This window comes from Capricornis sumatraensis, chromosome 12, assembly GCF_032405125.1.
Source record: "Capricornis sumatraensis isolate serow.1 chromosome 12, serow.2, whole genome shotgun sequence".
NCBI lineage: Eukaryota > Metazoa > Chordata > Mammalia > Artiodactyla > Bovidae > Capricornis > Capricornis sumatraensis.
This window is the reverse complement of record NC_091080.1, coordinates 40,869,122-40,883,198: the sequence shown is the minus strand read 5'-3', so window position 1 is coordinate 40,883,198 and position 14,077 is coordinate 40,869,122. Positions and strand designations below refer to the sequence as shown.

Genomic DNA, 14,077 nt, shown 5'->3' with positions numbered 1-14,077 from the left:
TCAGAGCAGCCCATCATAAAGAAGCTATTCTGTAGACACAGAGCCTGTTTCTATGTTGAATAAAAAACTGAAATGACCGATAGACATCTTCTGCCTTTGCAGTAAACTGGGCTCTCATGCAGGGTCCTCTTCATTTGATGCTGTTGCTGTTGTTTAGGCAGTCGGTCGTGTCCGACTCTTTGCAACCCCATGGACTGTAGCCTGCCAGGCTCCTCTGTCCTTGGGATTTTCCAGCCAAGAATCCTGGAGTGGGTTGCCATTTCCTTTTCCAGGGGATCTTCCAGACCTAGGGATGGAATTTGCATCTCCTGCATCAACAGGCAGGTTCTTTACCACTGAGCCACTAGGGTAGCACCCTGAGTCTGATGAGGCCTCGGCTCGTCAGATCAAAAGCTTCATGAATTTCAAAGGGATTCTCTGCCTGCATGCTTCTCACCCATCTCCCGTCATCCCAAAGCCCTTATTCTGAAGATGAAGTGAGCCGGGTTTCAGGGAGCCCTGAGTCCTCTTCTGGACCAGTGGTGTACGTGTGTGTGTGCTTACTCTTGTCTCCTCCGGGACACTTACACTGGTTTTCAGAAAACTGTTGCTCGTCCTCTGACACTTATAAAATGAATGCTTATCATATGTGTGTACAGCTTGTTGTTTAGTTGCTCAAGTCATGTCTGACTCTTTTGTGATCCTGTGGACTATCACCCACCAGGCTCCTCTGTCCATGGGATTTTCCAGGCAAGAATACTAGAGTGGGTTGCCATTTCCTTCTCCAGGGACTCTTCCTGACCCAGGGATCAAACCTGTGTCTCCTGCATTGGCAGGTGGGTTCTTTACCACTGAACCATCTGGGAAGCCTGTGTATGCAGCTGCACATCCAGAAAAGCAAATTGTGTGTGCATGCGTGTGTGTGTGTGTGTGTGTGTGTGTGTGTGTAAAATCTTCAGTGGAGCGAAGCTCTTCTTGGCTTTGGTAGAACCTGTGGCATGTGGGTTTGGAGGACAGACTTCCCTGCAGTGACTGAAGGCAACTCTTTTTTCACATCTCATCCCAGAGAAATGCTTTTCAAGGCCACTCGTCAGGAGTTGGGTCAAGTTCTGATGCAGGTGGAGGCATCAGGGATAGATTGGTGGTGGTGCCCAGCAAGGGAGTCCATCCATTTTTCATGACACTGTCATTAACTCACTGTCTGCCTCCTGCAGGTTCAGCCTTTGGAACTGAAGACCAGCCGCCTCTGAAGGCAGCTCTCCCTGCCAAAGACATACCCAAGGGCGCCGGCCGAGCAGCCCCTCCAGCTTCCTCCAGCGCGACAGCACCCCGCAGGAGTTTGCTTCCGGCACCGAAATCCACATCCACACCGGCTGGTAAGACTCGCGCTGCAGAGAAACTGCAGTGGAGAGCTTTTTCTGCATTTAAGTCTTCTGGGTACATCAGCTGTTTAGATGGGATGACAGATGTCTTTCCGATGGCTTTTAATATTAGTGATAATAATAGTACCATGATTCTCAAGGCACTTTCATCTATTCCTGTGTTTAAATTCTCTAAGCTCCTTCTTATTCCTCCTGGTGACTGGTAACCCATCAAATCAGTTTCCATTGCCAAAAAAAAAAAAATTAAAAAGGGTCAAGCTCATTTAGGCGGATTTTGCTTAGGGAAGCAGGTGCTGATGAAATCTATCACTAGAAGGATGGTAGGAGCTAGCTGCAGACTCTGCACCCCAGGAGTGAGTACCTGATCCCCGGGGAGACACTGCTGCCTCAACAGGGATGCAGGGTTTCCATCCCCCTGCTAGTTCCAGGCTGGTGCCGTCCAAGCCAGGATGCAGGGACCAGCAGCTATGGCAGAAGGCTGGCTCCAAGTCATGCTGTGCTTGCCATGTCCAGGCCAGCAAAGCCGATGCCCCTCCTGACCTGGGAAGCTAGTGACAGACGCAGGGGACTCAGCTGATGTATAAGTGTGACACGTGAAGGTGCTTGTGAGCAGCTGAAGCTACTGGATGTGGCCCCTGCCTGCCTTCTCCCCCCATGTCTCACGCATGCATGTTTGCCTTCAGGATGTCCAAGCATCCAGCATGTGGCTTAGCCTCCCATCTTCTGCACTACATGTAGGAAGATACTGAGAGTGAGGGAGCCTGGGTGTTGAGCCTGAATCCACGTTAGATGGTTCACCTCTGAGGGTGTTCATTCCTCCATATTATTCTTCTATGCTCCTGTGCTCATGTACCAGTGATATGTACACACAGATGGGCTTGGTTCCTAAAAGTAAAATTGCATTGTACCTATTTTTTTTCTTTTATGTGGACCATTTTTAAGTCTTTATTGAAAGTGTTGCAATACTACTTATGTTTTATGTGGGTTTTTTTTTTTTTGGCCAAGAGGCATGTGGGATCTTAGCTTCCTGATCAGGGGTCAAACCCACATCCCCTGCTTTAGAAGGCGGAGTCTTAACCACTGGACCACCAGGGAAGTCCTGTACATTTTTCTACATGTCGCTTTCCTGAGGCACGTCGTAGAGCTGCCCTCAAAGTCAGTGCATGGCTGTTTTTCACTGGCTGCCTACTGTGGATATACCATGATCTATTCAGACATTCCCCCACCGGCAGGCATTCACTTCGTAACTGGCGTTTGCTGCTATAACTGATGCTTCAGTACATGTCCATGAACATGAACAGGTGACATTCTACAAGATTGATCCCCAGGAGTGGGATGGGTGTGCTTGATGCATTAATGGATATGACTGGATTCCTTTTCAAAGGCTTCATTTCCACCCTTATCGCTGATAAGAATAGATACTTATTAGTTAAAAAAAATTTTGTCCCTTTAATGGGAGTGAAATTATATTTCAGTGTTATTTTAAACATTTTTTTTTTAATTTTTATTTATTTATTTGGCTGCTCTGGGTCTTAGCTGTAGCATGTGGGATCTAGCTCCCTGACCAGGGATCGAACCTGGGCCCCCTGCACTGGGAGCTCAGAGTCTTAGCCACTGGACCACCAGGGAATTCCCTCAGTGTTATTTTAATTTGCATTTCCCTGACCACTTCATTGGAGCATCACCTCATAATCCCCTCTGGTAACACGTAAATTGACCTGTTTGGTTTTGTTCTTCCCCCGTGGAGGGAAATCCCCCAGGGACAGTGACCTCGTCCCATTTATTTAGCCCAGTATCCCTGATCCTGCAGTTGCCTCAGTGACTAACTCCCCATGGTTACTTAGCATCTATCCGGATGAGTCAACAAATCAGTGAATGAATGTCACACGACCTTTGACTCTCTTTTGGTTCCAGTTTCTTAACAAGTTTGGTTGGGGTTTAAATAGAAAATAACTAGACAAGCCTACAGTGAGTTAAAATACAGTTGTTGAATAAATCCTGTAGACCTGTATTTATCAAATTTTAGAGCCTCAGAACCACCTGTAGAGCTTGTTAGAAAACATTATTGGCTCTCGTCCTGAGTGACTTATTCAGTGGGTCTGGGGTGGAGCCTCAGAAATTGCATTTCTAATAAATTCCTGGGCTTCCCAGGTGGCTCAGTGGTAAAGAATCTGCCTGCCAATGTTCGATCCCTGGGTCAGGAAGATCCTCTGGAGAAGGAAATGGCACCCACTCCAATATCCTTGCCTGGGAAATCCCATGGACAGAGTAGCTTGGTGGGCTACAGTCCATGGGGTCACAAAGATCACACGGCTGAGCGCACAGCATATAACTTAATACACATAAGGCTCTGCATTTGATTTTCCAAAGACATAAAACTTCTTGTCCATTTTCCCATTATTGACATAAGGAGGCGGTGTTAAGGTGTTTAGAACAAGAGTTAACCACCACCATTTGCTAGATGGAGGACCCCACCCCAGCCTCTGTGTAAACCCTTGGCTGTGGCCCCTGTGAAATGGACTTATCCGGGGAAAGTGTGGATTGGGAAAATAGAGCAGAAGATGAGAGATTTCAAGACATTCTTTTCTAACTTTCTTCTTACTCCAGCAGCTCATTTAATAACAATTTAAAAATTATGATTAAAAGATACATTTTATTACTGAATTTTAACTTTGCATTTATCCTATAGGTATGAATTTTTCATTTAAATAAAATGTAGTTCCTAATACCAAATCAGCTTTCCCTTTGCCTTGTTCTGTCATCAGACTAATTAAAAAGCAGAAGGCAGGCATGCAAATTACAGTTATATTCCAAATAATTGGGTTTCTTGGGACTGTGGGGTATTTGGGTTATTCTAATTGCTTGGGTAACACCAACCCTTGTTTTAACTCATGCTGGTATCTCTAAACTGTGATGTGCCGCTTCTTTCCCTTGGTGATTCCAAGGCTGATGATGGCAAGGTCTTGTGTCTTTGGGTCATCTGTTCAATTACTGTCATCCATGACTTTAGATGCAACATGTACCCACAGTAGAACATACCCTGGGAATGCTTGGGCTGTTCGTTTTAACCTAGATTTCTGATGTGAGTTTTTTCTGTGAGTGACTTTTTTCTGGTTTGTTTATTCAGGAAACATTTAAACACTTGCTTTAAGCCATAGATGACTTAGATTCAAGAATAATTAGAACAGTCACAATAAGGTAAACAGAATTGTACCCTAATAATTAGAGTATCCCCTGGACAGCAAGGAGATTAAACAAGTAAATCCTAAAGGAAGTCAACCCTGAATATTCATTGGAAGGACTGATGCTGAAGCTGAAGTGTCTGGCCACCTGGTGCAAAGAACGGACCCAGCTGAGAAGCCCCTGATGCTGGGAAAGATTGAAGGCAGGAGAAGAAGGGGACGACAGAGGATGAGATGGTCGGATGGCATCACTGACTCAGCTGACACGAGTTTAAGCAAACTTGGGGAAATAGTGAAGCACAGGGAAGCCTGCTGTGCTGATGTCCATGGGGTCGGAGAGTTGGACACAACTGAGTGACTGAACAACAACAATTGGAGTGAGAACAAGAGGTCTGTAATCTTATCAGCTGGCTGTCAGTTAATTCCAGCAGACCAGGAAGTCATCGTAGATGGATGAAGAGGGACTTCCCCGGTGGTCTGGTGGCTCAGATTCTGTCCTCCCAGTGCAGGGGGCCCAGGCTCTATCCCTGGTCAGGGCACTAGACCCCAGACGCCACAACTAAGACCCTGTGTGCTGCAGCTAGACTCAGTGCAGCTGAAATAAATCAATATTTTTAAAAAAAGATGGGTTAAGAAACAAATGACCCAGAAAAGTTTAAATATAATAGACTTTTAAAATCACTTGATCACTTTCTCTTTATTTGTTCAATCATTTTCTAATTTATTTTTTTATTTTTTATTTTTTATTTTTTTTAATTTTTTTTAATTTAATTTTAAAATCTTTAATTCTTACATGTGTTCCCAAACATGAACCCCCCTCCCACCTCCCTCCCCATAACATCTCTCTGGGTCATCCCCGTGCACCAGCCCCAAGCATGCTGTATCCTGCGTCAGACATAGACTGGCGATTCAATTCTTACATGATAGTATACATGATAGAATGCCATTCTCCCAAATCATCCCACCCTCTCCCTCTCCCTCTGAGTCCAAAAGTCCGTTATACACCGCTGTGTCTTTTTTCCTGTCTTGCATACAGGTCGTCATTGCTATCTTTCTAAATTCCATATATATGTGTTAGTATACTGTATTGGTGTTTTTCTTTCTGGCTTACTTCACTCTGTATAATCGGCTCCAGTTTCATCCATCTCATCAGAACTGATTCAAATGAATTCTTTTTAACGGCTGAGTAATACTCCATTGTGTACATGTACCAAAGCTTTCTTATCCATTCATCTGCTGATGGACATCTAGGTTGTTTCCATGTCCTGGCTATTATAAACAGTGCTGCGATGAACATTGGGGTACATGTGTCTCTTTCAATTCTGGTTTCCTCGGTGTGTATGCCCAGCAGTGGGGTTGCTGGGTCATAAGGCAGTTCTATTTGCAATTTTTTAAAGGAATCTCCACACTGTTCTCCATAGTGGCTGTACTAGTTTGCATTCCCACCAACAGTGTAGGAGGGTTCCCTTTTCTCCACACCCTCTCCAGCATTTATTGCTTGCAGATTTTTGGATCGCAGCCATTCTGACTGGTGTGAAGTGGTACCTCATTGTGGTTTTGATTTGCATTTCTCTGATAATGGGTGATGTTGAGCATCTTTTCATGTGTTTGTTAGCCATCCGTATGTCTTCTTTGGAGAAATGTCTATTTAGTTCTTTGGCCCATTTTTTGATTGGGTCGTTAATTTGTTTATTTTTTAAACACTTTCTGATTTCAGCAAAGATACAAGGTAGCATGCAGTAAAGGGCCCAGAATAACAGATGTACAAGGAATAAAAATACAAGTAATAAAAAAGAGAAGAGCCTGATAAAACTGGGCTCAGCGCTTCCTGGCTGCAAGAGCAAAAGAAAAAGCATAATTAGGGAGGAAAAAATAGAGTGTGGCACTTTATCAGAAGAGAGAACTTGTTTTTTAGCACAAATGTGTATGCACGATTTTAATTCTGTGAATTTTTTAAAAATTACATTGAACAACGTAATGGACAACTTTAATAGTATATTTTTAAGCATATCTTTTCTGATAATAAAATAATTGAAATAGTTTAAAATTTGGGAATAAGGAAGGCCTTCCTCAACATGATATAAAACCTGGAAACCTTTAAAAAAAAAGATTTAACTATATACAAATTTTAAATTGTCTGCAATAATGAACATCATAGAATTAAGAAGGTCGATAAACTGAATGAAAATGCTGAAACAAAGTTTTAGTATGAAAATCAATAGAAAAAATACAACTTAACTTGAAAAATAGGTAAAATATATGAATGGGTGACTTAGACAATAGAAGAACAAAGTGGTCAGTGGCCATAAATAGATGAAAAGATGTTCAAATTCACTTAAAACCTATATACCTAATGTCTGTGCTGTGCGGCTTAGGCTTTCTTACTCAGATGGAAGCCAGTTAATCACATTTTATTGAAATAACTGTCACTGAAAAATAAAGGTTGAGATTGAGTCTTCCTTTTTTTTAAATTAACTTATTTTAATTGGAAGTTAATTACTTCACAATATTGTGATGGTTTTTGCCATACATCAGTATGAGTCAACCATAGTAGACATGTGTCCGCTGGATCCTGAAACTGCACCCCCCCACCTCCTTCCCCACCCCATCACTCCAGGTTGTCACACAGCACGGGCTTTGGGTGCCCTGCATCATTCATCAAACTCCCGCTGGCTGATAGTGTATATGTTTCAATGCTCTTCTCTCAAATCATCCCGCCCTCTCCTTCTCCCACTGAGTCCAAAAATCTGTTCCTTACATCTGTGTCTCCTTTGCTGCCCTGCATGTAGGATCGTCAGTCCCATCTTTCTAGATTCCATATGTATGTGTTAGGATCCATCTTTCTCTTTCTGACTTACTTCACTCTATATAATAGGCGTTAGGTCCATCCACCTCCTTAGGACTGAGACAGTGAATCTTCTTTCTGGGACAATGCTAGTTATGCACACACAGCACCCCGATCCCCTACAATCCATTCTGGATTCTGTCCACGTCCCTCCTTTCCCTGGGCTTTCAGTCATAAGCTGAGAACTCATAACACTGTACTGAGCAAGATCTACTCCCGGAATATTCATCTTCCTATAAGTTAATGATGATCTTTGCTTCCTTGACATCAGTATGATGACAAAGGAAACTGTCATGGATTTATTGCTAATGGTTTTTTTTTTAAAAAAAGTACGGAACACCCTCTCCATTGCTATATAAAGAGAAGAATTTTAGAAACTTAACCTTAGTCTTTTTTTTTCTTTTTTCTTTATTTATTTTTTTAATTTAATTTTAAAATCTTTAATTCTTACATATGTTCCCAAACATGAACCCCCATCCCACCTCCCTCCCCATAACATCTCTGTGGGTCATCCTCATGCACCAGCCCCAAGCATGCTGTATTTCAATGACTCTTTGTCACTGAATTTTCATGAAAAGCTGTTCTGTTGTTCGTATGTCAAATACAACATCTCACCAGGATGTTGATCTACGTAATTTTGCACAAATATTCAGGCTTTACCCATTGACTTTTCTAACTGGTCTGCAGTTGTTGTAGCAAATGGGAGAATATTTTCAGTTGAAGTGTTGATCTGATGATTGACTACTTCTTGGTCAATATGCCTTCTGATTGTATCATGTTGACATGATGTGTTATGGAAAGTAAAATTCGTTATTCAGACTCAGCTGTATAGAAGGATTTCGCATGGCTATGCAGAGAACGAACAGCTGATGTCTTATTGTTTCGGTTTCTCTCCCCCAAGGGAAAAATTCCCTAGGAATAGTGAGGCTGTTGCTTTATGGGTACAGAAGCTCCACTTGCATCACAAAAATTATTTTTACTTCTTTAAAAGCAGGTTACTATTTCTGTATTAAAATCACAGATGTAGGTGGTTTTTGGCGTGTGTGTGCTCAGTTGCGTCCAACTCTTTGCAGCCCCACGGACTCTAGCCCCCCAGGTTCCTCTGCCCATGGAGTTTTCCAGGCAAGAATACTGGAGTGGATTGCCGTTTCCTCCTCCAGGGGATCTTCCCAACCCAAGAATCGAACCTGCATCTCTCGCATCTCCTGCATTGGCAGGCGGGTTCTTCACCACTGCATCACCTGAGAATTCCTCTTTCTGGGTATACTATCGCCTTCCCTGGTGGCTCGAATGGTAAAGAATCTGCTTGCAATACAGGAGACCCGCATTTGATCCCTGAGTTGGGAAGATCCTCCAGAGAAGGGAATGGCAACCCACTCCAGTATGCTTGCTTGGAGAATTCCATGGGCAGAGGAGCCTGGTGAGCTACAATCCATAGGGTTGCAAAGAGTTAGACACAACTGACAGACTAACATTTTCTTCTTTCTTCATAGTGTAAAAATACCAGTAGCGTGTCTGCACCATCAGAATGTGTTTACCGAGCACTTAGATGTTCTGAGTTCTGTAAACAGCCTGCTCTAACATGTTCTCCTCACCCACCCTCTAGTCTGGCCAAGCATCATCACCCCTCTCTGGACACATCTAAATAAAGAGACTCAATAAGAACTTGCTGAAACAAAATATGCAACTTCAGGACAAGACAGGACAGGTAAAGGGCTCACTTTGCCATGGCATCTTGGATCTGGATGCTGGGGGCTTGTTCTTACCATAGCAGGTGATGTATGCTCCTTTAATGGAAACGACTCTGAGAGGCTGTTATTGTTCTGATGGTGAGAGAGTCATGGCACCTCACAGGGTGGAAGCCCATGCTGACCCGGATGTGGGACCTGCAGGGGACAAGTTCAGAGCAATTAGGTTGCGCTGGGCTCTTCAGTACAGGGGGTGTTATCACTTCGTGTTGGCTGTGTTCTCCCTGAGATGGGGTCCCCATGGTTCCCCCAGCTTTAGCTCATCAGTCCTCGTGAAGCCAACAGAGGGACCTGCAATGGCTTGAGGGTGGAGGAGTTTATAGGAGAGCAGAAGTGTTAGAAAGAACATTAGTGGGAAAAAAATAAAGGTGGTACATGTGAGACCTGTTCCTTTGTGTGAGGTCCCAGAGACAGGAAAATATGGCGGGATGATGGATGGAGTGACTGTCCATTGCATGGTTCAGAGGATGGTGTTTGTGGGTGTCCTAGAAGGCCTGTTTGCTGTTCTTTCTGGCCAGCAGTGGGTGGGGAGCTTCCTCACCCGTCTCAGTGGCCAGAAGGTCCTGTGAGTCCCATGCTGTGACCCCAGAGTCCAGCTCAGTCACTCTGGGGTCGGGGGCAAAGTCAGGGGAGCTGTGGACGGGCATCCATTCATTCCACGGAGATTTCGAGAGCACCTTCTCTGAGCTGAGCTCTGTGTTGGATGCTGGGGGACATCAAGTGAATGGGACAGACACAGTCCTTTTTTCTATAGAGCTTCTGGTGTCCCAGGAGAAAAAAGCATAAAACTCATCCTTACACATGTGTTTAATTATGGTTATGCTGAGTGTAACAGGCTTCCCCAGTGGCTCAGCAGTAAAAAATGTACCTACAGTGCAGGAGATAGAGGAGACTTGGGTTCGATCCCTAGGTTGGGTTGATTCCCTGGAGTGGGAAATGGAAACTCACTGCAGTGTTTTTGCCTGGGAAATCCCTTGGACAGAGGAGCTTGAAGGGCTGTAGTCCACAGAGTCGCAAAGAGTCGGACAGAACTGGTGGGCACACACACGCTGAGTGTACGGTGGAGGCATATTTAACAGACCTAACGTAGTGTGCGAAAAGCATGCAGGAAAGACCTAACCAGTCCGTCCAAGTTGCCAGGCGGCAGGAGTGGGGACGGCGTTCTGTGCAGGTGACCATGTAGATTCCCTCTTTGTAAATATTAGAGGTTCCCAGGTCTCCCTCAAAGTCTTGAACCTAGGAGGCTGACCACTAGATGCCTTGTTAATTTGAAAACGTGCAGCCTCCTCTCCCCTTTCAACCCTTTTATGGAAGAACTGGAAAGCTGGTAAAAAGACAGGGTCAAAAATAAAAAAGTACAGAAAATTTATAGCTGCTTCCTCAGTCACTAATTTTACTGGTGGGTCCCCCCTTCATCATCACACAAGCATTGCCCCTTAGGTGGTTCACTGGGACAGTTTGATTTTGTGTGTGGACACTTGAGTTTAAAGCTCTGATAACCTCATCCTCTGGGCAGTTTAGTGGCCTCGGGGGCTATTTAAAAATTATCATCAAAGTGTCACAGAATGATCCAGGTAATGGACAAGATATATTTCTCTTAATCTGCTGTTTCTTTCATGGAAGCACGGATGATATTTTTGATGATTTGGGAGGTGCGATGGGACACACCCATCGTTACCACCGAGAATTTACAAAATGCCGCAACTCAGTTGCTATTAAGCCCCCTGTAGGCTGGTGTGAAACCTGGAATGATGTGGTGGCCCCTCCAAAGTGGGACAGAAAATGCTAACTCTCACTTAAGAGTATATGCACGTATTGCATCTCAAAGGTTGCACACCTGGTATTGTGCCCACTCTGCTTGTCAGCCTCCAAGAGCTATGGGAGCTGGGCCAGCAGTAATTAGTGCCAATGGTCCTGTGGAGCTGCTGACATTTATGTGCCTCAGAACTCTGCCTCCTGAACTGTAAATGCATTGTTATGCAAAGTGCTTCCACGCTGTAGCCCCGTCTCTTAGCCTGATGAGCACGGCACTTTTAATTACATGTCAGTGTTTAAAACTTTCCAGTTCTCTCCAGATTTGTACGTTTTACCAGCTACCTTACGCTGATGAAATGCTAAATACCTTGTTTACTGTCTTTGGGTGATGACGTTGGGGGGAGCTAGGAAAAATGAAAATATAATAAGAAAGAAACAAATGCCAGCCATTCCTTCTCTAAGATAACTGGCAAAACATCACACATTTCTTGGACATTGCAGAGTCTTCATGTGTTCATATTTGATCCATCGATCAGCATATTTGTGTCAAGAACTATTTCAGGCCACACACTTTGTTATCAGTAATCTCTTCAGCAGCTGATCAGAGTCTAAAGCCCATGAAGGACATGAGAAGCCAGTGTGTGACTACCAGACGCAAGAGTATGAAATACAGAGTCCCCCAGTCTTAGAAGCAGCTCTGACTGTTGAACAACCCACATGGCAGGTTGATGGGGATGAATGAGAGCAGAATAAGTAATGTGACAGAGAAGACTGAACGCCGAAGAATCGATGCTTTTGAGCTGTGGTGTTGGAGAAGACTCTTGAGAGTCCCTTGGACTGCAAGGAGATCCAAGCAGTCCATTCTGAAGGAGATCAGCCCTGGGAGTTCATCGGAAGGACTGATGCTAAAGCTGAAGTTCGTTCTGTAGTCCTGGCCTGCTGCAGTCCGTGGGGTCACAAAGAGTCAGACACGACTTAGCAACTGAGCAACACCAGTGTGACAGTACACTGCTGTGTATCCAAGCTTGACAATGGCCGAACTGATGTCATGGTTCATGGAGGAGCAACTAGAATAATAATTGCCAGCATATTTTGAGTACTTACTGAATGCTTGCCAGACCCACCATCTCATTGCATCCTTACTTCTTATGATGTGCTGGTACTATTCTTAACCTTATTTTATAGATTAGGAAACTGTGGATTAGAGAGATCAAGTCATTTTCTAAGGGTAATGAAACCAGAAGATTTCTGGGTTGACTTCAAGCCTGGGAATCTAGCTGCAAAACTTTTATTTTATCACCATAGCTTCTATTTTATAGTGGCTAGTGTCTCAGTTGTGAGTTATCATTTACCACGTTGGTAGTTTACATTTTGAAGAAAAAGGTGAATATTATTATAAAGATGATCATAACGTAGGCTGTAAAAAAGAGTTCAGAATTATAGTACAATAGTCCTTACAGTTGCGTGAATTCCTGACATTTTGAAACCACTTCTTATTTTCCTTTTTTCATTTCTTTTCCAGTATCTGTTTCTCCCCACATAATAAACAGGCATGACGTCCTAAGTGAGTAATGAGAAATCACTTTCACACAGAAATATAATGAGTAAAGCTGTTCCTGTGATGGATTTGTGGGAGGAAAATAATCCAGTTCTCCTGGGGAATCAAGACTCTGCATGATCTGTTAGGTCCTGAGAAACTGTGAATAAGTAAATCATGGTGGGAAAGGTACTTTGATTTTTTGAAACTGCCTAAATAGAAATTGGGTTTTATTCACTGTGGCAGTTTTAGTTAGGTAAGTTCAAATGAAAAGAATGGTCTGAATTATTTGTCTTATTCTATCCAGTAATTTACTTTCCCATTAATTCAAGAATACAATAAAATTGTGCCTTTCAGAGCAAGCATTTCCCCCATACAAATATGATCCACTTAGTATTAAAAGTGCCCAAATAAAAATATTAAAAATTCCCTGGTGCCTCCTGACGGGTGGGAGGGACGTCCAAGAGGGAGGAGCTATATATATATACCTAGAGCTAGTTCACTTCGTTGCACAGTGGAAACTAACACAACGTGGCGAAGCAGCTATACCCCAATTTAAAGAAAAAGGAAAACAGGAATCAGAGGGGAGGAAATGATGAGCAACATTTTAAGAAAATTTCCCTCAGCTGCAGGACTGGAACAGCCTACCAGGTGCCCAGCATAATGAATGAAAACAGACCCTCACGGGACGGGCACATTATGAGATTTCATAAGACTGGGGAAAAGACGAGGTACCAAGGTTGAACTTTAGAGTAGTACCTGACTTTCCCAAAGCATCCCTGAAAACTAAAAGAAAGATACCTTCTCAATCCCCAGGGGAAAGATTGCCACATCAGAATTCTGGGTTTAGTCAAGTGACCAACTGTAAGAAGAAATTTGTAGCCAAAGTGGGGTGTGTGAATTTCAGAGGTAAGGTTCTAGGTGATCCAAGGTGCAGGGTGATACTCAGGTTTCCTGATTAAAGGTGCCTGGCAGGAGTTGTTGTTCAGTCGCTAAGGCATGTCCTGACTCTTTGTGACCCTGTGGTCTGTAGCCTACCAGATTCCCCTGTCCTCCACCATCTCCTGGAGTTTGCTCAGATTCATGTGCATTGAGTCAGTGATGCAATCTAACTATCTCATCCTCTGCCACCTTTCTTGTTTTGCCTTCACTCTCTCCCAGCATCAGGGTCTTTTCTAATAAGTCACCTCTTCACATCAGTGGCCAAAGTGTTGGAGCTTCAGCATCAGTCCTTCCAGTGAATATTCAGGGTTGATTTCCTTTAGGATTGGCTGGTTTGATATCCTTGCTGTCCAAGGAACTCTCGAGAGTCTTCTCCAGCGCCACAACTCGAAAGCATCAATTTTTTTGGTGCTTATCCTTCTTTATTGGAGAAGGCAATGGCAACCCACTCCAGTACTCTTGCCTGGAAAATCCCATGGATGGAGGAGCCTGGTAGGCTGCAGTCCATGGGGTTACTAAGAGTCGGACACGACTGAGCAACTTTACTTTCACTTTTCATTTTCAGCATTGGAGAAGGAAATGGCAACCCACTCCAGTACTCTTGCCTGGAGAATCCCAGGGATGGAGGAGCCTGGTAGGCTGCTGTCTATGGGGTCGCACAGAGTTGGACACAACTGGAGTGACTTAGCAGCAGCAGCAGCCGTAGC

General features: G+C 43.9%; 1 protein-coding gene across 1 annotated transcript in view; it reads left to right on the top strand.

Annotated features, from left to right (window-relative positions):
- The window catches only part of MTUS2 (microtubule associated scaffold protein 2), a 259,084-nt gene that overhangs the window by 115,024 nt on the left and 129,983 nt on the right, over window positions 1-14,077 (top strand). Inside the window, exon 4 of the mRNA XM_068984629.1 lies at window positions 1,194-1,355. Coding sequence (XP_068840730.1) covers window positions 1,194-1,355 — 162 coding nt within the window. The remainder of the gene's footprint in view (window positions 1-1,193; window positions 1,356-14,077) is intronic.